Raw genomic sequence first — 23,584 nt, 5'->3', positions numbered from 1 at the left:
GCATTTCCTGTCATATCTTCAGCTCTACTAAAAAGTCAAAGGAAAGAACAAAAAGTAAAAAAAACAACTGATTGAAACCGGATTATAACGTTACGCTGACCTAGCTAGCTAGCATGCTCAGATTGTATGTGCCGTTAGCTAGCTGATTAAAATATTCCAAATTAGATATGTTTTATGCTCTCATAACTTTATATTGTTTAAGTTTTAAAATCATTTTTAAAGTCGTAAAACAGAGAGACAGTAAAGAGATCAAAATTGATTGTACCCACCGTCAGCAGACACAGGATGGCTTCTGTTGAGGTACGGCAACACCACGTGGACAAATCACTCACAGAACTGCAGCACAGCGTGACACTAAAACTGGTAGTAATTATAGTTGCAAATTGTTAAGTTTACTTGTTTTTATGATCACAGGTAGTGATTATTTTGGACAAGGGTTCCTGGCTGCCTGTTGTGAATATATATTATAACATACATATTATATTTATAATAATTTGAGCACATTTCAAATATTTGGGTTGTGTGGGCTTGTTCTTAATCAAAGGAAAATACGGCTTTAAAAACATCTGTACAGACTCATTGATTTAAAACATACACGTTATCAATACTTTGTGTGAATTTTGATTAAAGTAGATTTTGATTGTTCTTTATTTAACTCACATGTAAACATTTATTATGTTCCTGTCATGTTGATTTTTTCTTTAACGCTGTATTTTAAGTTTAAACAAGAACATAATGGATTCTATATGAAACGTGCTTTGCTGTAAGCTTTGAAGAACAACACTAATAGTTAATTTGGTGTATAACCTAAATATTATATCCACATGCTGATTGTGTTCATATAAAGTATGTAAAGCTGTGTTAAAGCTGTACACAATACAAATAAATATAGTTTGTACACACAATAAACCTGAAAGTTGTTTGTTCTTACAGTACTGACAATACGTCATGTTATAATAGGATATCTCTTCAGTGTAATCTGTAAATATTGTTAATGTATCACACAAGATCCTTTTTTGTGCAGAAGTTTAAAAACACCTTCAGATTAAAATGTGTTTCTAATAATGCACATGAAAGCTGACTATGACCATCTGATGGGAAGGTGCAGCACGTTAGCTTTGATTTGATTCACTTAATGTGGCATATTTTAGCATCAAGAAGAGAAACTGAGTCCAACCTGACATCAACTCATGAAAAGAACTAAAGTTAAAACTTGGTTGATTCATGTTTTTACTTTATAATGAACTCTGACAAATATGTGTCTGTAAGTTTCCATTGTTTGGAAAGGAAAGTCTGAAAGTCAGGCTGATGAAGAAGGGCGGATCTATGACGCCCAGATGTCACGCCTCTAAGATTTGCTCTGACTGCAGAACATTTAAAGCTGCTGCTCAACATCACGTCGCTTACATTCCATCAGAAGGTGGAGTCACTGAAACCAGAGCAGCATCAGGAGCAACAATCTGTTTAACTTACAAAGATTCAAGAAAAACTGAGCGGAAGAAACAGCAGAAAGATGAGGTGAGTATCTGCTTCTGCATTTTATATCATTAGAGGAGGAAATAATCACTCTTAGTTTATTATTGTTCTCATTATTGAGACATGGACCATTCCTTTAGTCTTTTATTCTGAATTTACTTTATAATTATTCTGTTTTCTGTCCTTTCTGCTCGGGTCAAAGGGAAATTAATATTTGTTGTTATTTCCAAGTTTTAAATAATAATTACTGATCAAATGTTTGTTGTTTTTATGGAGGAAGTGAAAGTAGAAGAACTTAGATCTCACACAGAATATCAAACCTCTGTTAATAAGTAAACGTCCTTCCTTAAAAAGGTACAAGTAAGTGAGTTATCAGCTGCAGCGGTATGAAGGTTCAAGGTTAATTTAATCATCATTTTATAACACAGGTTGCACCATGAACTGTAAGTGGTTGGTCCGTCACGCAATAAAAACAAAGCATAAACAAATACTTCAATTACACTGAACAAAAATATAAACGCAACACTTTTGTTTTTGCTCCCATTTTTCATGAGCTGAACTCAAAGATCAAAGACTTTTTCTACAAACACAAAAGGCCGATTTCTCTCAAATATTGTTCACAAATTTGTCTAAATCTATGTAAGTGAGCGCTTCTCCTTTGCCGAGATAATCCATCCACCTCACAGGTGTGGCATCTCAAGATGCTGATTAGACAGCATGATTATTGCACAGGTGTGCCTTAGGCTGGCCACAATAAAAGGCCACTCTGACATGTGCAGTTTTATCACAGCACAATGCCACAGATGTCGCAAGTTTTGAGGGAGCGTGTGATTGGCATGCTGACTGCAGGAATGTCCACCAGAGCTGTTGCCCGTGAATTGAATGTTCACTTCTCTACCATAAGCCGTCTCCAAAGGCGTTTCAGAGAATTTGGCAGTACATCCAACCGGCCTCACAACCACAGACCACGTGTAACCACACCAGCCCAGGACCTCCACATCCAGCATCTTCACCTCCAAGATCGTCTGAGACCAGCCACCCAGACAGCTGCTGCAACAATCGGTTTGCATAACCAAAGAATTTCTGCACAAACTGTCAGAAACCGTCTCAGCGAAGCTCATCTGCATGCTCGTCGTCCTCATCGGAGTCTCCACCTGACTGCAGTTCGTCCTCGTCACCGACTTGAGTGGGCAAATGCTCACATTCGATGGCGTCTGGCACTTTAGAGAGGTGTTCTCTTCACAGATGAATCCCGGGTTTCACTGTACAGGGCAGATGGCAGACAGCGTGTGTGGTGTCGTGTGGGTAAGCAGTTTGCTGATGTCAGCGTTGTGAATCGAGTGGCCCATGGTGGCGGTGGGGTTATGGTATGGGCAGGCGTATGTTATGGACAACGAGCACAGGTGCATTTTATTGATGGCATTTTGAACGCACAGAGATACCGTGACGAGATCCTGAGGCCCATTGTTGTGCCATTCATCCACGACCATCACCTCATGTTGCAGCATGTTAATGCACGGCCCCATGTTGCAAGGATCTGTACACAACTCCTGGAAGCTGAAGACATCCCAGTTCTTGCATGGCCAGCATACTCACCGGACATGTCACCCATTGAGCATGTTTGGGATGCTCTGGATCGGTGTGTACGACAGCGTGTTCCAGTTCCTGCCAACATCCAGCAACTTGGCAGCCATTGAAGAGGAGTGGATCAACATTCCACAGGCCACGATCAACAACCTGATCAACTCTATGTGAAGGAGATGTGTTGCACTGCGTGAGGCAAATGGTGGTCACCCCCCGGACCCCCCCGGACCCCCCCCAATACAGTAAAACTGCACATTTTAGAGTGGCCTTTTATTGTGGCCACCCTAAGGCACACCTGTGCAATAATCATGCTGTCTAATCAGCATCTTGATATGCCACACCTGCGAGGTGGATGGATTATCTCGGCAAAGGAGAAGCGCTCACTAACACAGATTTAGACAAATTTGTGAACAATATTTGAGAGAAATCGGCCTTTTGTGTTTGTAGAAAAAGTCTTTGATCTTTGAGTTCAGCTCATGAAAAATGGCAGCAAAAACAAAAGTGTTGCGTTTATATTTTTGTTCAGTGTAGTTTGGAATACGATTTTGAAATTACAATAACTGACTTTACAAAGAAAGGACATTGTGGCGTTTTATAAACAACCAAGATGGCTGCTGCTTATGTGGATTGTTGAATCTGCTCTTGTCAATATGAAACTAAATGTACGCTAGTTCACGTAACATTTGTAACTGTTGGCTATTCAAGTAAAGAAAGTACTTTTTATACGACACCCAATCCCCAAAAAGTTATCACTTGACACTTTACATATTGGGCAGGATTAGACCGTACTGTTTAAGATAAGATAAAACTTTATTAATCCTGAAGGAAATTACAGTGCCAGATTTCCTTCAGGATTAATAAAGTTTTATTTAAAGAGACCCAAAAATTCCACATTGAGCAAGCAAGGAAATACTTTTTCTTTTAACCGTCAGAATCCTCTGATATGACAGCATTTGATTGAATCTAACCTCCTGAATCAACCCACCATTAAGTCAAGTTTGTTTGTTTCTTTGCTCTGATTGGTTAAAAAGTCCCGAGGGATTTTCATCTGCATCCGTTAATAACAAACCTTGAAATTGAAAATGAACTGAGAGGGTCAAGACTGATGTGAAATTGGTCCTGCCAGGCTGAGGGCACCCAAAGGAGCGCTTATTAGTGTTTCCTCCACTGGAAGGAGGCCCATGAGGGTGTTTCATCATATCTTCTCCATCTTAGAAGAAACTGTATCATGTTTCATTTATCAGAGGGGCATCCAAGAGGGCACTACTTTCTCTCCACCACTGGGTCCACCAGTGGTCTTTTAGTATTAATTGGGCTTTCTGGAAGCACCTCACCTCACCAACATCACTTATGCTTCGTAGATGGGTACAAATCATGTCCAGAGCAGTTAGAATCACCTGCTGCAGAGCGGTCCTTTCCTGGGCTGTGCACAAACCAGGTCACAAAGCTTCGGGTCAGATGCTTTCTATTGCTTCACGTATAGAGTTAACAAGAGCTTAGGATGGATAAGATGCTGTACGACATCTTAGCTGTTTTAGAGTTTCCTTTGCCAGGGTGTCGATGTATTATGACCATGAGAGGATCATTTTGATGCTGGCTCCCAAGAACCTTAAACTGCTCCTCCTCAGGTCCGCTGGTGTAGACAGGAGTGTCTGTCTTCATCTTCTTTTTTGATTTACTTAAGATAGAAAAAACAGGAAAGCTTTACTTCTGTCCTTTCAATGGTCCTTACACCATTTCAGAGCATTCACTTACTGCTGATGTGTTTGAATGTTTGTTGTCTTTATTCTCCATCAGTGCTGCTCACAATCAAACATCACTGGAGTCCCTGCAGTGCCACTTCACCTGGGATCTGGACCGCCAAAGGTCAATTCTATTACTGCAAAGGGACTTTCTCGAGGACATCGGCACTGAGGAGGGAAACAGATGGCTGGGCCACATTTACAACCTGCGGGGGTTCATTCAGTACAAGCTGGGGTTCACTGAAGATGCTAAGAGTCTGTTCAACAAGGCTGCAGAGGCCTTCAAGCAGGTGAGAAAAGCAGATAACGGTCCCTGGTTAGTGGTGAACTATGGGAACCTGGCCTGGCTGCACCACCACCTGGGAGAACCAGCAGAGAGTCAGGCTTACCTGTCAAAGGTTGATGCTCTGATGAGAGAATATCCATCTCCATCCCAGGATGAGCTCCATCCAGAGATCTACGCTGAAAAGGCTTGGACCCTGATGAACTTCAGCAAAGACAGAGAGCTGGTTGTTGATTTATTTAAGAAAGCCATCAGGATGCAGCCGGACATGGTGGAGTGGAACACCAGCTATGTCTTAGGGTTAGTGAAGACCCATAATCACAGCAACACAGGGGTAGATGCTGACCTCTTGGAGAAAATGAGACATGCCAAGGAACAGGATCCAGAGAACTTGTACCTCGCTGCTGTCTACCTTGTGGAACTTGGTAAAATAGGGGAAACAACTGAAGATGAAGCTCGAGAGTTAGGAAGTCAGGTGTTGAGGAACCCCGTCAGCAGCTACAGTGGTATAAGACCATTACTAAAAGTTTACAGACACCACATATCTGTTGATGAGGCCATTGATTTGGCAGAGGAGGCGCTGAAAACACATCCAGATCAGCGTTATCTGAAGAGATGTGTTGCGCTCTGCTACAGATGGAAGATTATGTTTTTCAGTAAGAGTCGCCCAAGACCAGGCATGATGGACAGAGCCATCAGTCTCCATGAGGAGGTCGTTTCTCTGTACCCTCAGTCTTCACTCAAGAAGAAAATTGACCTTGCATCTATCTATACAAAGTCAGATCACAGCCAGGCTAAAGCTGAGAAGATATACCAGGAACTGCTCCAAAGTGATCTAGAACCTGCTGAGAAACAGATGCTTTATAACTACTATGCAAAGTATTTATTCTTTGTTCGACAAGATCCCTTCTGGTCAGTACAATATCACATGAAAGCAGCAGAGATACCTGAAAAATCCTTCTTCCGTGAGAACAGCATCAGAGTTCTGGAGAAGACTAAAGACAGAGGCAGAATGTGCAGAGAAATAGAGGAGTTTCTGGAAAACCTGCAAGAGCCAACGTCGTAGACATGAGGCAAATTAGGGGGGCTAAATCTACAAGGGGTTTCTGGGTTTCCACCAAGAAGTGTATATTCAAGTCTTCTTCAATACAGCATGATGATCGTTTTGTAAATGATGGTCCCATTTAGAGTAAAAGATACGATAAAGTAGGGTATACTTCAGGGTTAGACTGCCTGTGATTGTCGAGTTGCTTCCACTGCAGACTTTCAACCAGGATAGTGACGAACAATTCAAGTTAAACTTCAAAAAACAAGATGGCGACGGCCAAAATGCCAAACCTTAAGGCTTCAAAATAGCAGCTCACAAACCAATGGGTGACGACATGAGGCGACGTCCACTTCTTATATACAGTCTATGACCAGCAGGGAACCTGGGACATTAGATTATTATTATCATTTAACCAAAATCACAATCTTTGCCTAATCTTAACCAAAGTGCTTTCTTTGCCTGAACCTAGGCCGGAGTGTAGACTTGAACCCTGGACTCTGGTGTAACTGTCCAGATCTTTGTCCGCCTTTAATCCACCCAAAGTCAAGTGAAATATCTAGTAGACAGGGTTGAATAGTGTATTAGATTAGATTAATGCAATAAATAAAAGCTAAAAGTGTCCACTTAAAGTCCATGTGTAGCTAAAGATAAATAACACTTTACTCAGACTTCATGTAGGCTTTGGTGGAATATATCACAGTAAAGGCTTTAACGTTTGAAATTTGCCTCTGAGCAACAATTTCTTTGGCTTGTTAAATTTCTAATTTCCATTTTAAGAACCTAGCTACGATAGCTAATGTTAGTGACCGTTGATTGATAAGCACTCAAAATACTGCCTGTTTTGACCAACAGTATTGTTGAAGGAGAACAGTCTAGTACTGCAGTACTGAGGTGTCCACCTCCCAGGAGTGACCTGGCTGACGCGCTTCACCGTTGTTTGCACTGGACGTTAAATGATGATCAGCAGCCAGACCGGACTGCAGTTAAAACAGTTCTTTCATTGATGTCTCCATAAATCCAGGTTAATATAGTCCGTCTCCAGTGCACAGCAACAAAACACACAACTTAGGCTGACAACAAACCTTTGCGCTTTAGAGGTCAAAAACCGTTTGCCCTTCCCGGATCAAACACCTGACCTCGACAGTGAACTTCCTACCTTTATAACCGCGCTGCAGTGGCACAGCGACACCCACAGTTCAAACCAAACATCACAATTAAATGATGGCACAAGAATCACACTTTTGGCTCCTACAAACATTATTTTCCACTCTATGCATTTTCTAATTAATTCAAGCAGAATAATATTTATGTCCACAGTTACAGTCCCAGCACAAAGTGGCGTATGGATACGTAGCCTTCGCTCAATAAGGCTTCCAAGTTTTCCACTCAGGCTCTCAGTTTGAAATACACTGAACATCTGTCTTTACTGCATTTCCTGTCATATCTTCAGCTCTACTAAAAAGTCAAAGCAAAGAACAAAAAGTAAAAAAAACAACTGATTGAAACCGGATTATAACGTTACGCTGACCTAGCTAGCTAGCATGCTCAGATTGTATGTGCCGTTAGCTAGCTGATTAAAATATTCCAAATTAGATATGTTTTATGCTCTCATAACTTTATATTGTTTAAGTTTTAAAATCATTTTTAAAGTCGTAAAACAGAGAGACAGTAAAGAGATCAAAATTGATTGTACCCACCGTCAGCAGACACAGGATGGCTTCTGTTGAGGTACGGCAACACCACGTGGACAAATCACTCACAGAACTGCAGCACAGCGTGACACTAAAACTGGTAGTAATTATAGTTGCAAATTGTTAAGTTTACTTGTTTTTATGATCACATGTAGTGATTATTTTGGACAAGGGTTCCTGGCTGCCTGTTGTGAATATATATTATAACATACATATTATATTTATAATAATGTGAGCACATTTCAAATATTTGGGTTGTGTGGGCTTGTTCTTAATCAAAGGAAAATACGGCTTTAAAAACAACTATACAGACTCATTGATTTAAAACATACACGTTATCAATACTTTGTGTGAATTTTGATTAAAGTAGATTTTGATTGTTCTTTATTTAACTCACATGTAAACATTTATTATGTTCCTGTCATGTTGATTTTTTCTTTAACGCTGTATTTTAAGTTTAAACAAGAACATAATGGATTCTATATGAAACGTGCTTTGCTGTAAGCTTTGAAGAACAACACTAATAGTTAATTTGGTGTATAACCTAAATATTATATCCACATGCTGATTGTGTTCATATAAAGTATGTAAAGCTGTGTTAAAGCTGTACACAATACAAATAAATATAGTTTGTACACACAATAAACCTGAAAGTTGTTTGTTCTTACAGTACTGACAATACGTCATGTTATAATAGGATATCTCTTCAGTGTAATCTGTAAATATTGTTAATGTATCACACAAGATCCTTTTTTGTGCAGAAGTTTAAAAACACCTTCAGATTAAAATGTGTTTCTAATAATGCACATGAAAGCTGACTATGACCATCTGATGGGAAGGTGCAGCACGTTAGCTTTGATTTGATTCACTTAATGTGGCATATTTTAGCATCAAGAAGAGAAACTGAGTCCAACCTGACATCAACTCATGAAAAGAACTAAAGTTAAAACTTGGTTGATTCATGTTTTTACTTCATAATGAACTCTGACAAATATGTGTCTGTAAGTTTCCATTGTTTGGAAAGGAAAGTGAAAGTCAGGCTGATGAAGAAGGGCGGATCTATGACGCCCAGATGTCACGCCTCTAAGATTTGCTCTGACTGCAGAACATTTAAAGCTGCTGCTCAACATCACGTCGCTTACATTCCATCAGAAGGTGGAGTCACTGAAACCAGAGCAGCATCAGGAGCAACAATCTGTTTCACTTACAAAGATTCAAGAAAAAGTGAGCGGAAGAAACAGCAGAAAGATGAGGTGAGTATCTGCTTCTGCATTTTATATCATTAGAGGAGGAAATAATCACTCTTAGTTTATTATTATTCTCATTATTGAGACATGGACCATTCCTTTAGTCTTTTATTCTGAATTTACTTTATAATTATTCTGTTTTCTGTCCTTTCTGCTCGGGTCAAAGGGAAATTAATATTTGTTGTTATTTCCAAGTTTTAAATAATCATTACTGATCAAATGTTTGTTGTTTTTATGGAGGAAGTGGAAGTAGAAGAACTTAGATCTCACACAGAATATCAAACCTCTGTTAATAAGTAAACGTCCTTCCTTAAAAAGGTACAAGTAAGTGAGTTATCAGCTGCAGCGGTATGAAGGTTCAAGGTTAATTTAATCATCATTTTATAACACAGGTTGCACCATGAACTGTAAGTGGTTGGTCCGTCACGCAATAAAAACAAAGCATAAACAAATACTTCAATTACACTGAACAAAAATATAAACGCAACACTTTTGTTTTTGCTCCCATTTTTCATGAGCTGAACTCAAAGATCAAAGACTTTTTCTACGAACACAAAAGGCCGATTTCTCTCAAATATTGTTCACAAATTTGTCTAAATCTGTGTTAGTGAGCGCTTCTCCTTTGCCGAGATAATCCATCCACCTCACAGGTGTGGCATCTCAAGATGCTGATTAGACAGCATGATTATTGCACAGGTGTGCCTTAGGCTGGTGTTACGGCCCTAACGTAAACTAAAGCAAAGACTCGAACACAAGAAGGCCAGTAATATATTAAAGGACGCCGACTCAGCACAGTCAATAACAAAGGAGTATTTATTTGATGCTAACAAAACGAACGAAACCAAACACAACCAAACCCCGATAATTAAGCAACCCAGAACAAAACAAAAGAGGCAGGAGTTCCTGGCCAAAATGAACAAAAGGAGAGAAGAGACCCCAGACCAGCCTGCCACGACCGTCGCATCCGGGGTTCCTCCCGACTAAACTACCTAACCCAAAACTAATCTATAAATGGAAAACAATAAGGACACGAAAACAGGACTACCAGGAACTCAAACCCAAATAAAGATAACAAAGCCCGGACGCTCTAACAGGCCGGGAAACTGAAATCAAATGCAGATCAGGGAAAACCACAAAAGACTGCGCGGCCAGCGCCACCTCCCCCCTCCGGCACCACACCTGCAAATGAGAGAGAGAGAGAGAGAGAGAGAGAGAGAGCCGCCCCGCTGCTGTCTCCTTTGAACCTGCTCAGGTGATTGCCAGCACCTGAGCTCAGGCAGAGCAGGGCGGAGACACACACACACACACCCACACACAGGGTACTGCTATTTGGCCACACGTAACACTGGCCGCAATAAAAGGCCACTCTAACATGTGCAGTTTTATCACAGCACAATGCCACAGATGTCGCAAGTTTTGAGGGAGTGTGCGATTGGCATGCTGACTGCAGGAATGTCCACCAGAGCTGTTGCCCGTGAATTGAATGTTCACTTCTCTACCATAAGCCGTCTCTAAAGGCGTTTCAGAGAATTTGGCAGTACATCCAACCGGCCTCACAACCACAGACCACGTGTAACCCAACCAGCCCAGGACCTCCCCAGACCACGTGTAACCCAACCAGCCCAGGACCTCCACATCCAGCATCTTCACCTCCAAGATCGTCTGAGACCAGCCACCCAGACAGCTGCTGCAACAATCGGTTTGCATAACCAAAGAATTTCTGCACAAACTGTCAGAAACCGTCTCAGGGAAGCTCATCTGCATGCTCGTCGTCCTCATCGGAGTCTCCACCTGACTGCAGTTCGTCCTCGCCACCGACTTGAGTGGGCAAATGCTCACATTCGATGGCGTCTGGCACTTTAGAGAGGTGTTCTCTTCACGGATGAATCCCGGGTTTCACTGTACAGGGCAGATGGCAGACAGCGTGTGTGGTGTCGTGTGGGTAAGCAGTTTGCTGATGTCAGCGTTGTGAATCGAGTGGCCCATGGTGGCGGTGGGGTTATGGTATGGGCAGGCGTATGTTATGGACAACGAGCACAGGTGCATTTTTTTGATGGCATTTTGAACGCACAGAGATACCGTGACGAGATCCTGAGGCCCATTGTTGTGCCATTCATCCACGACCATCACCTCATGGTGCAGCATGTTAATGCACGGCCCCATGTTGCAAGGATCTGTACACAACTCCTGGAAGCTGAAGACATCCCAGTTCTTGCATGGCCAGCATACTCACCGGACATGTCACCCATTGAGCATGTTTGGGATGCTCTGGATCGGCGTGTACGACAGCGTGTTCCAGTTCCTGCCAACATCCAGCAGCTTGGCAGCCATTGAAGAGGAGTGGATCAACATTCCACAGGCCACGATCAACAACCTGATCAACTCTATGTGAAGGACATGTGTTGCACTGCGTGAGGCAAATGGTGGTCACACCAGATACTGACTGGTTTTCTGACCCCCCCGGACCCCCCCAATACAGTAAAACTGCACATTTTAGAGTGGCCTTTTATTGTGGCCAGCCTAAGGCACACCTGTGCAATAATCATGCTGTCTAATCAGCATCTTGATATGCCACACCTGTGAGGTGGATGGATTATCTCGGCAAAGGAGAAGCGCTCACTAACACAGATTTAGACAAATTTGTGAACAATATTTGAGAGAAATCGGCCTTTTGTGTTTGTAGAAAAAGTCTTTGATCTTTGAGTTCAGCTCATGAAAAATGGGAGCAAAAACAAAAGTGTTGCGTTTATATTTTTGTTCAGTGTAGTTTGGAATACGATTTTGAAATAACAATAGCTGACTTTACAAAGAAAGGACATTGTGGCGTTTTATAAACAACCAAGATGGCTGCTGCTTATGTGGATTGTTGAATCTGCTCTTGTCAATATGAAACTAAATGTACGCTAGTTCACGTAACATTTGTAACTGTTGGCTATTCAAGTAAAGAAAGTACTTTTTATACGACACCCAATCCCCAAAAAGTTATCACTTGACACTTTACATATTGGGCAGGATTAGACCGTACTGTTTAAGATAAGATAAAACTTTATTGATCCTGAAGGAAATTACAGTGCCAGATTTCCTTCAGGATTAATAAAGTTTTATTTAAAGAGACCCAAAAATTCCACATTGAGCAAGCAAGGAAATACTTTTTCTTTTAACCGTCAGAATCCTCTGATATGACAGCATTTGATTGAATCTAACCTCCTGAATCAACCCACCATTAAGTCAAGTTTGTTTGTTTCTTTGCTCTGATTGGTTAAAAAGTCCCGAGGGATTTTCATCTGCATCCGTTAATAACAAACCTTGAAGTTGAAAATGAACTGAGAGGGTCAAGACTAATGTGAAATTGGTCCTGCCAGGCTGAGGGCACCCAAAGGAGCGCTTATTAGTGTTTCCTCCACTGGAAGGAGGCCCATGAGGGTGTTTCATCATATCTTCTACATCTTAGAAGAAACTGTATCATGTTTCATTTATCAGAGGGGCATCCAAGAGGGCACTACTTTCTCTCCACCACTGGGTCCACCAGTGGTCTTTTAGTATTGATTGGGCTTTCTGGAAGCACCTCACCTCACCAACATCACTTATGCTTCGTAGATGGGTACAAATCATGTCCAGAGCAGTTAGAATCACCTGCTGCAGAGCGGTCCTTTCCTGGGCTGTGCACAAACCAGGTCACAAAGCTTCGGGTCAGATGCTTTCTATTGCTTCACGTATAGAGTTAACAAGAGCTTAGGATGGATAAGATGCTGTACGACATCTTAGCTGTTTTAGAGTTTCCTTTGCCAGGGTGTCGATGTATTATGACCATGAGAGGATCATTTTGATGCTGGCTCCCAAGAACCTTAAACTGCTCCTCCTCAGGTCCGCTGGTGTAGACAGGAGTGTCTGTCTTCATCTTCTTTTTGATTTACTTAAGATAGAAAAAACAGGAAAGCTTTACTTCTGTCCTTTCAATGGTCCTTACACCATTTCAGAGCATTAACTTACTGCTGATGTGTTTGAATGTTTGTTGTTTTTATTCTCCATCAGTGCTGCTCACAATCAAACATCACTGGAGTCCCTGCAGTGCCACTTCACCTGGGATCTGGACCGCCGAAGGTCAATTCTCTTGCTGCTCAGGGAGAATCTGGAGGACGTTCGCACTGAGGAGGGAAACAGATGGATGGGTCATATTTTCAACCTGTGGGGGTTCATTCAGTACAAGCTGGGGTTCACTGAAGATGCTAAGAGTCTGTTCAACAAGGCTGCAGACGCCTTCAAGCAGGTGAGAAATGCAGATGAGGGTCCCTGGCTAGTGGTGAACTACAGGAACCTGGCCTGGCTGCACCACCACCTGGGAGAACCAGCAGAGAGTCAGGCTTACCTGTCAAAAGTTGATGCTCTGATGAGAGAATATCCATCTCCAACTCAGGATGAGCTCCATCCAGAGATCTACGCTGAAAGAGCCTGGACCCTGATGTACTTAAGAGAAAACATGAGCCTGGTTGTTGATTTATTTAAGAAAGCCGTCAGGATGCAGCCGGACATGGTGGAGTGGAACACCAGCTATGTCTTGAGTTTAATTAGTGCCCATAATCACAGCGACACAGGGCTGGATGCTGATCTCTTGGAGAAAATGAGACATGCCAAGGAACAGGATCCAGAGAACTTGTACCTCGCTGCTCTCTACCTGGAGCAACTCGCTAACAAAGGAGAAAGAATTGAAGATAAAGCACGTGAGATAGCCAAAAAGGTATTGAGATCTCCCGTCTGTAGCTACAGTGGTATAAGACCATTACTAAGAGTTTACACACACCACATATCTGTTGATGAGGCCATTGATTTGGCAGAGGAGGCTCTGAAAAAACATCCAGACCAGCGTTATCTGAAGAGATGTGTTGCACGCTGCTACAGTTTGAAGATTATTTCTTCCAAGCAGAGTCGCCTAAGACCAGGCATGATGGACAGAGCCATCAGTCTCCATGAGGAGGTGGTTTCTCTGTACCCTCATTCCCCACTCATGAAGAAACTAGACCTTGCATCTATCTATGCAAAGTCAGATCACAGCCAGGCTAAAGCTGAGGAGATATACCAGGAACTGCTCCAAAGTGATCTAGAACCTGCAGACAAACAGATGCTTTATAACAACTATGCAAAGTATTTAAACTTTGATCGAAATGATTTCAACAGGTCAATACAATATCACATGAACGCAGCAGAGATACCTGAAAAATCCTTCTTCCGTGAGAACAGCATCAGATATTTGGAGAAGGCTAAAAACAGAGGCAGAATGTGCAGAGAAATAGAGGAGTTTCTGGAAAACCTGCAAGAGCCAACGTCGTAGACATGAGGCAAATTAGGGGGGCCAAATCTACAAGGGGTTTCTGGGTTTCCACCAAGAAGTGTGTATTCAAGTCTTCTTCAATACAGCATGATGATCGTTTTGTAAATGATGGTCCCATTTAGAGTAAAAGATACGATAAAGTAGGGTATACTTCAGGGTTAGACTGCCTGTGATTGTCGAGTTGCTTCCACTGCAGACTTTCAACCAGGATAGTGACGAACAATTCAAGTTAAACTTCAAAAAACAAGATGGCGACGGCCAAAATGCCAAACCTTAAGGCTTCAAAATAGCAGCTCACAAACCAATGGGTGACGACATGAGGCGACGTCCACTTCTTATATACAGTCTATGACCAGCAGGGAACCTGGGACATTAGATTATTATTATCATTTAACCAAAATCACAATCTTTGCCTAATCTTAACCAAAGTGCTTTCTTTGCCTGAACCTAGGCCGGAGTGTAGACTTGAACCCTGGACTCTGGTGTAACTGTCCAGATCTTTGTCCGCCTTTAATCCACCCAAAGTCAAGTGAAATATCTAGTAGACAGGGTTGAATAGTGTATTAGATTAGATTAATGCAATAAATAAAAGCTAAAAGTGTCCACTTAAAGTCCATGTGTAGCTAAAGATAAATAACACTTTACTCAGACTTCATGTAGGCTTTGGTGGAATATATCACAGTAAAGGCTTTAACGTTTGAAATTTGCCTCTGAGCAACAATTTCTTTGGCTTGTTAAATTTCTAATTTCCATTTTAAGAACCTAGCTACGATAGCTAATGTTAGTGACCGTTGATTGATAAGCACTCAAAATACTGCCTGTTTTGACCAACAGTATTGTTGAAGGAGAACAGTCTAGTACTGCAGTACTGAGGTGTCCACCTCCCAGGAGTGACCTGGCTGACGCGCTTCACCGTTGTTTGCACTGGACGTTAAATGATGATCAGCAGCCAGACCGGACTGCAGTTAAAACAGTTCTTTCATTGATGTCTCCATAAATCCAGGTTAATATAGTCCGTCTCCAGTGCACAGCAACAAAACACACAACTTAGGCTGACAACAAACCTTTGCGCTTTAGAGGTCAAAAACCGTTTGGCCTTCCCGGATCAAACACCTGACCTCGACAGTGAACTTCCTACCTTTATAACCGCGCTGCAGTGGCACAGCGACACCCACAGTTCAAACCAAACATCACAATTAAATGATGGCACAAGAATCACACTTTTGGCTCCTACAAACATTATTTTCCACTCTATGCATTTTCTAATTAATTCAAGCAGAATAATATTTATGTCCACAGTTACAGTCCCAGCACAGAGTGGCGTATGGATACGTAGCCTTCGCTCAATAAGGCTTCCAAGTTTTCCACTCAGGCTCTCAGTTTGAAATACACTGAACATCTGTCTTTACTGCATTTCCTGTCATATCTTCAGCTCTACTAAAAAGTCAAAGCAAAGAACAAAAAGTAAAAAAAACAACTGATTGAAACCGGATTATAACGTTACGCTGACCTAGCTAGCTAGCATGCTCAGATTGTATGTGCCGTTAGCTAGCTGATTAAAATATTCCAAATTAGATATGTTTTATGCTCTCATAACTTTATATTGTTTAAGTTTTAAAATCATTTTTAAAGTCGTAAAACAGAGAGACAGTAAAGAGATCAAAATTGATTGTACCCACCGTCAGCAGACACAGGATGGCTTCTGTTGAGGTACGGCAACACCACGTGGACAAATCACTCACAGAACTGCAGCACAGCGTGACACTAAAACTGGTAGTAATTATAGTTGCAAATTGTTAAGTTTACTTGTTTTTATGATCACAGGTAGTGATTATTTTGGACAAGGGTTCCTGGCTGCCTGTTGTGAATATATATTATAACATACATATTATATTTATAATAATTTGAGCACATTTCAAATATTTGGGTTGTGTGGGCTTGTTCTTAATCAAAGGAAAATACGGCTTTAAAAACATCTGTACAGACTCATTGATTTAAAACATACACGTTATCAATACTTTGTGTGAATTTTGATTAAAGTAGATTTTGATTGTTCTTTATTTAACTCACATGTAAACATTTATTATGTACCTGTCATGTTGATTTTTTCTTTAACGCTGTATTTTAAGTTTAAACAAGAACATAATGGATTCTATATGAAACGTGCTTTGCTGTAAGCTTTGAAGAACAACACTAATAGTTAATTTGGTGTATAACCTAAATATTATATCCACATGCTGATTGTGTTCATATAAAGTATGTAAAGCTGTGTTAAAGCTGTACACAATACAAATAAATATAGTTTGTACACACAATAAACCTGAAAGTTGTTTGTTCTTACAGTACTGACAATACGTCATGTTATAATAGGATATCTCTTCAGTGTAATCTGTAAATATTGTTAATGTATCACACAAGATCCTTTTTTGTGCAGAAGTTTAAAAACACCTTCAGATTAAAATGTGTTTCTAATAATGCACATGAAAGCTGACTATGACCATCTGATGGGAAGGTGCAGCACGTTAGCTTTGATTTGATTCACTTAATGTGGCATATTTTAGCATCAAGAAGAGAAACTGAGTCCAACCTGACATCAACTCATGAAAAGAACTAAAGTTAAAACTTGGTTGATTCATGTTTTTACTTTATAATGAACTCTGACAAATATGTGTCTGTAAGTTTCCATTGTTTGGAAAGGAAAGTGAAAGTCAGGCTGATGAAGAAGGGCGGATCTATGACGCCCAGATGTCACGCCTCTAAGATTTGCTCTGACTGCAGAACATTTAAAGCTGCTGCTCAACATCACGTCGCTTACATTCCATCAGAAGGTGGAGTCACTGAAACCAGAGCAGCATCAGGAGCAACAATCTGTTTAACTTACAAAGATTCAAGAAAAAGTGAGCGGAAGAAACAGCAGAAAGATGAGGTGAGTATCTGCTTCTGCATTTTATATCATTAGAGGAGGAAATAATCACTCTTAGTTTATTATTATTCTCATTATTGAGACATGGACCATTCCTTTAGTCTTTTATTCTGAATTTACTTTATAATTATTCTGTTTTCTGTCCTTTCTGCTCGGGTCAAAGGGAAATTAATATTTGTATTTATTTCCAAGTTTTAAATAAACACTACTGATCAAATGTTTGTTGTTTTTATGGAGGAAGTGAAAGTAGAAGGACTGAGATCTGAAAATAAGGATTGCCACCGTATATAAAACCTCTGTTAATAAGTAAACGTCATCCAATTTAAATCAATCAATCAACCAATCAAACTAATTCATACTTGAGACATCATTGAGGGGCAACCCTCATTTACAATGATACGAGTCCATTACAAAAGCAATCAAAAGACAGACAACAAAGCGTTAAAAGAACCAGAAGACAGATAAATAAAAGGCCATTTAAATCACTAAACGGGGATATTTTCACACAAAGATAAAACAATTTAAAGGAAGAATAAAATAAGAAAAAGCATAAAATGACCTAAAATAGTTCATAATTAAAATTAAAGTAAAATAAATAAAATACTCTAATCTAAAACAATTACAAATACAGGTTGGGAGGTTTAACATGAAATGTGTAAGATGTCCAAAAGTTAAAAATGCATTGACATCAAGGAGTTGTTGTAGGCTGTTCCAGGAGTCAGGTGCAGAATAACTAAAAGCAGTCTTTCCCAGCTCTGACCTAACTCGAGGAACATGTAGCAAAACCAGTTTGACAAGTGTGTCTGATAAAGCCCAACCCAGAAATGAATGATGTTAGGTAAGATGTTAATTATCCAATTAGAGATTTATAAATTATAAGTTGAAAATGAATTATGTCTCTCCTGGAGAGAAGAGCATCCAACCTTACTGTACAGGACATAATGATGTGTATCATCGGCATCACCGGTAATACATCTCCATGCAGAGTGATAGGCAGAGTCGAGGGTTGAGGAGGGTGTACACCACGTCAACATAGTCCAAGTCCAAAAGACACAAGGAAGTGAGTTAGCAGCTACAGCCAGGGTGCGAAACGCAGCCTCGGGGAGTCCGAGACCCCTGATTGACACTTGAGACCCCCTGAAAGCCTCAACAGCTACATTTTGGGGGGTCTCTAGAAAAATCTTTAAAAAATGATTTGTCACTGAAAATGTATTTTAAAAGCTTACTATGTCCAGTATCTATTACTCAAATTGTGAAACATTGATTCACAAATATGAATAGCCAACAGAAAAATATTGTTGTGGTGTTTCCTATTACAGCATATTGTCATTGAATACGCGGTTGTTTCTGGTAAGGCCTTCCTCCAAGGGTGGCGCTGTTGCAAATGGTTCGCAAACCATGTATAGTTTAGAGAACCCAACGTTACCCCGTACACAGCGAAAAGCTGTGGTTTTGTTTCCGCTTCGACTTCATGGTTACACTCGGTGAGAAATATGTGCGCATAAAGTCGGGAAATATGTCAAAGAGAAAACAGAGCTCATTACTTGCTGACTTTGGATTCACTTCTAAAAAGCTGTACCAGAGTTTGTGGTCCATTCTTTTTTAAGGTAGGGGAATATTTTTCGATCTCTTGCCTATGTTTGTTGCGACTGAATGATGATAGACCTGCTGTTCATACTGTGAAAAGCTTTACAGCGACACACAAGTGTGCGTGTGTAGGGTTCATGTGTGTGCACGTACCAGCTCCAGGTTAGCGAGAGAGAGGCGAGTGGGCTGTGGATTCTGTTGTAGCGCGTAGTTGTTGCATAGTTGTGTGAGTGACCTTATTCATGATATTAGCCTTGGTGATGTGCATGTATGGAAAGCCACAAGGATCAAAACGTGTAGTCCAACATTCGCATTAATATGTCATATATGGACGTCTTAACACGGAAAAATATAACGTCATAACACGCTAAAAACGCCTTAAGACGTTAGAAAATGACCTGTTAACAAGTGAGTTTTTAACTTGTTTAACTTGACGTATAATTTTGGGTGATACCACTTGATCCGTTTCTGAGGGGAATCCCAACATACAGTCGTTGGAAGACAGAAAACAGTTCCCCGCTCAATAAACCTCGTATGAATTGAGGTCAGGATACAATATTTATTGAACTGGGGTTTAGAAATGATATGAATTTACAGTGACATTAAAATCGCCATTTTTGTACTGGTTACTTATGGAGGAAAAATGTAGCTTGTGTACTTTCATTTAATGTGGTGTGCTCGCCTACACGCCCACTAGGTGGCAGTATTGGAGCACAAGTGGTAACCTGTTGAATTTAATACATTGGAAGGCGGTTGATGTTCTGCATGCCCGATGTACACTTGTTAAGATCTTTTCTGATTAATGGCGACATTTTTAGTGCAGCCGATGGGTATGTTTTTAATGTGATGGTCGTGTGAATTATACTTTGTGACTATTATGTAAAAAATAATCTGATTCAACTTTGATCTTTTCATGAACAGACTGTTAATTAGGAATCAGCTTTCTTGTGTCAGACATCACATTTGTGTTTAGAAAGAAATTCTTGTATAATTGAGACCTGGATGAAAACGTGTGCTGTTCACCGTCTGGATCAGAACGACAACTAGCAGAAAATGTGGAGTACAGTTTATCACTGCAACTTTTGCCTTAATTAGAATATTAACCAAGTCACTCTGGTTGGAATAGACACTACTTATTTCACAATGGACTGTTCCACATACTACGTCACAGTTGCGTGTAAGTCAAGTGATAGCTACGTAGCCCAAACGTACCCACCAGCAAGAGCCCACATAACCCAGCGTAGACATACGTACAGCCCAACGCAGCACGTACGTCATAAAAGGGGTGGGTATGTTGAAGCCAACCAATAGCATGGAAGCCTTTATGGTCCAAACCCCTTAACAAGTTAAAAACTCACTTGTTAACAGGTCATTTTCTAATGTCTTAAGGCGTTTTTAGCGTGTTATGACGTTATATTTTTCCCTGTTAAGACGTCCATATTCGACATATCAATGCGAACGTCAGACTACACGTTTTGACCCTTGTGGCTTTCCATATGCATGCAACGCGTGTATTGCTGATTGCCATGGCTTACGTCCATGAAATCTTGTATATTGCATATTGAGTCTGAGTCTGGCAGAATAAAACCATTCAAAGGAGACAGGAGGATTATTATCTCACTGGACAATGACTGTTTGAGATCAGCGCTGACACAAACATCAGTAACAGAGCCTCTGGTTGGTGGAAAGATAGAAAACTAGTCTCTGATTGGTCCATAGACTCAACAAATGTCATCAGGAGGTGGCTAAGTGGACGGCTAACATTTTTCAACACGTAAACATTGAAAAATTAGAAGAAGACATCGAGTGTTGGATGAATTATTATGGATTCACTGTATAGAGTCTCCTTAAAGACTCTGTAGGACGAGGCCGGATTAGGAAGCTCATGAAAGGGAAAGGATCACACTGGAGCTGCGTTACAACGCTGAACGTACATGCATGGTGACGTTTATGACAACGTGTGGATTGCGAAGATTGGCCAAATTTGCAGAAAAGTTGCAGCAATCGGCCAAGATTGCAAAGTCACAAAAAAATTGGATTGGTTGAATTTGTGTAAATTTAATGGTTTAAACTTTATTAACTTCGCTCTGGCAAGCCACACAGAAAAGTCTGAATATGCATATAAGTGCAATTTGGTGTTGAAAAGTCTGCATCAGAGCCACTTGTTGATTGGACAGTAGGACGGCCCTAAGCCCTCATATATTCAAAGTCCACTAGTCTGTGAGTGTGAAAATTGAGAATGGGCCAGAAGGCCTATCATCCACTGGAGGCGTGTCCTCGAGTGGGGAGGGGTGGCAACTGGGATACTGGACATACTATCCAATTCTGTCCCCATTTTCCATGTAGACCCCAGATGTGTTGATGAAGGGCCGTCTACAGGCTCCATATAGAACACCATATGAATATAATGCGATACACTTAGGACCCATGTTAAACTGCTCCTCCTCAGGTCCGCTGGTGTAGACAGGAGTGTCTGTCTTCATCTTCTTTTTTGATTTACTTAAGATAGAAAAAACAGGAAAGCTTTACTTCTGTCCTTTCAATGGTCCTTACACCATTTCAGAGCATTAACTTACTGCTGATGTGTTTGAATGTTTGTTGTTTTTATTCTCCATCAGTGCTGCTCACAATCAAACATCACTGGAGTCCCTGCAGTGCCACTTCACCTGGGATCTGGACCGCCAAAGGTCATTTCTATTACAGCAAAGGGACTTTCTCGAGGACATCGGCACTGAGGAGGGAAACAGATGGCTGGGCCACATTTACAACCTGCGGGGGTTCATTCAGTACAAGCTGGGGTTCACTGAAGATGCTAAGATTCTGTTCAACAAGGCTGCAGACGCCTTCAAGCAGATGAGAAACGCAGATAACGGTCCCTGGTTAGTGGTGAACTATGGGAACCTGGCCTGGCTGCACCACCACCTGGGAGAACCAGCAGAGAGTCAGGCTTACCTGTCAAAGGTTGATGCTCTGATGAGAGAATATCCATCTCCATCCCAGGATGAGCTCCATCCAGAGATCTACGCTGAAAGAGCCTGGACCCTGATGAACTTCAGCAAAGACAGAGAGCTGGTTGTTGATTTATTTAAGAAAGCCATCAGGATGCAGCCGGACATGGTGGAGTGGAACACCAGCTATGTGTTAGGGTTCTGGAGTGCCCATAAGCGAAGCGACACAGGGGTAGATGCTGACCTCTTGGAGAAAATGAGACATGCCAAGGAACAGGATCCAGAGAACTTGTACCTTGCTGCTGTCTACCTTCTGGAACTTGGTAAAACAAAGGAAACAATAGAAGATGAAGCTCGAGAGTTAGGAAGTCAGGTGTTGAGGAACCCCGTCAGCAGCTACAGTGGTATAAGACCATTACTAAGAGTTTACAGACACCACATATCTGTTGATGAGGCCATTGATTTGGCAGAGGAGGCTCTGAAAACACATCCAGATCAGCGTTATCTGAAGAGATGTGTTGCGCTCTGCTACAGATGGAAGATTATGTTTTTCAGTAAGAGTCGCCCAAGACCAGGCATGATGAACAGCGCCATCAGTCTCCATGAGGAGGTCGTTTCTCTGTACCCTCATTCCCCACTCAAGAAGAAACTAGACCTCGCACTTATCTATGCAAAGTCAGTTCACAGTCAGGCTAAAGCTGAGGAGATATACCAGGAACTGTTCGACAGGGATCTAGAACCTGCAGACAAACAGATGCTTTATAACTACTATGCAAAGTATTTAAACTTTGATCGACAAGATCCCTTCTGGTCAGTACAATATCACATGAACGCAGCAGCGATACCTGAAAAATCCTTCTACCGTGTGAACAGCATCAGATATTTGGAGAAGACTAAAGACAGAGGCAGAAGGTGCAGAGAAATAGAGGAGTTTCTGGAAAACCTGCAAGAGCCAACGTTGTAGACATGAGGCAAATTAGGGGGGCCAAATCTACAAGGGGTTTCTGGGGTTCTGCTTGCAAATTGTTAAGTTTACTTGTTTTTATGATCACAGGTAGTGATTATTTTGGACAAGGGTTCCTGGCTGCCTGTTGTGAATATATATTATAACATACATATTATATTTATAATAATGTGAGCACATTTCAAATATTTGGGTTGTGTGGGCTTGTTCTTAATCAAAGGAAAATACGGCTTTAAAAACATCTGTACAGACTCATTGATTTAAAACTTACACGTTATCAATACTTTGTGTGAATTTTGATTAAAGTAGATTTTGATTGTTCTTTATTTAACTCACATGTAAACATTTATTATGTTCCTGTCATGTTGATTTTTTCTTTAACGCTGTATTTTAAGTTTAAACAAGAACATAATGGATTCTATATGAAACGTGCTTTGCTGTAAGCTTTGAAGAACAACACTAATAGTTAATTTGGTGTATAACCTAAATATTATATCCAGATGCTGATTGTGTTCATATAAAGTATGTAAAGCTGTGTTAAAGCTGTACACAATACAAATAAATATAGTTTGTACACAATATAAAAGTTGTTTGCTCTGCTGGTTGCAGTACTGACAGCGCTGCACAGATGGTTGTGTATTATACTCTTGCAGACATGAAACATGAAATAATAAAGTCCAGGTAGTCTTGTTAGTTCTGTTACATGTGAGACTTCAGAATAAAACAATTGTAATTGTTAAATTAACTTCTTACTATAGTAACTGA

The 23,584-nt window shown here is 40.8% G+C and overlaps 3 protein-coding genes across 3 annotated transcripts; all 3 read left to right on the top strand.

Annotated features, from left to right (window-relative positions):
• The first annotated feature begins 1,425 nt into the window (after window positions 1-1,425).
• On the top strand, window positions 1,426-6,163 carry LOC138607621 (interferon-induced protein with tetratricopeptide repeats 1-like). Its single transcript, XM_069680261.1, has 2 exons — window positions 1,426-1,518; window positions 4,858-6,163. The coding sequence occupies exons 1-2, from the start codon at window positions 1,514-1,516 to the stop codon at window positions 6,149-6,151; spliced, it is 1,299 nt and encodes a 432-aa protein (XP_069536362.1). The 5' UTR covers window positions 1,426-1,513; the 3' UTR covers window positions 6,152-6,163.
• A 2,830-nt stretch (window positions 6,164-8,993) lies between these two features.
• LOC138607448 (interferon-induced protein with tetratricopeptide repeats 1-like) lies at window positions 8,994-16,452 on the top strand. The gene is made up of 2 exons (XM_069680051.1): window positions 8,994-9,077; window positions 13,104-16,452. The coding sequence occupies exons 1-2, from the start codon at window positions 9,073-9,075 to the stop codon at window positions 14,395-14,397; spliced, it is 1,299 nt and encodes a 432-aa protein (XP_069536152.1). The 5' UTR covers window positions 8,994-9,072; the 3' UTR covers window positions 14,398-16,452.
• Window positions 16,453-17,227: 775 nt separating this feature from the next.
• On the top strand, window positions 17,228-23,367 carry LOC138607207 (interferon-induced protein with tetratricopeptide repeats 1-like). Its single transcript, XM_069679785.1, has 2 exons — window positions 17,228-17,323; window positions 21,526-23,367. Exons 1-2 carry the CDS (start codon window positions 17,319-17,321, stop codon window positions 22,817-22,819), a joined length of 1,299 nt encoding a protein of 432 aa, XP_069535886.1. The 5' UTR covers window positions 17,228-17,318; the 3' UTR covers window positions 22,820-23,367.
• Window positions 23,368-23,584: the final 217 nt, after the last annotated feature.

The sequence above is a fragment of the Semicossyphus pulcher genome, unplaced genomic scaffold (genome assembly GCF_022749685.1).
Source record: "Semicossyphus pulcher isolate SPU_LCO1_2020_fin unplaced genomic scaffold, fSemPul1.0.p SCAF_4, whole genome shotgun sequence".
Lineage (NCBI taxonomy): Eukaryota > Metazoa > Chordata > Actinopteri > Labriformes > Labridae > Semicossyphus > Semicossyphus pulcher.
This window is presented reverse-complemented; position numbering and strand designations above follow the sequence as displayed.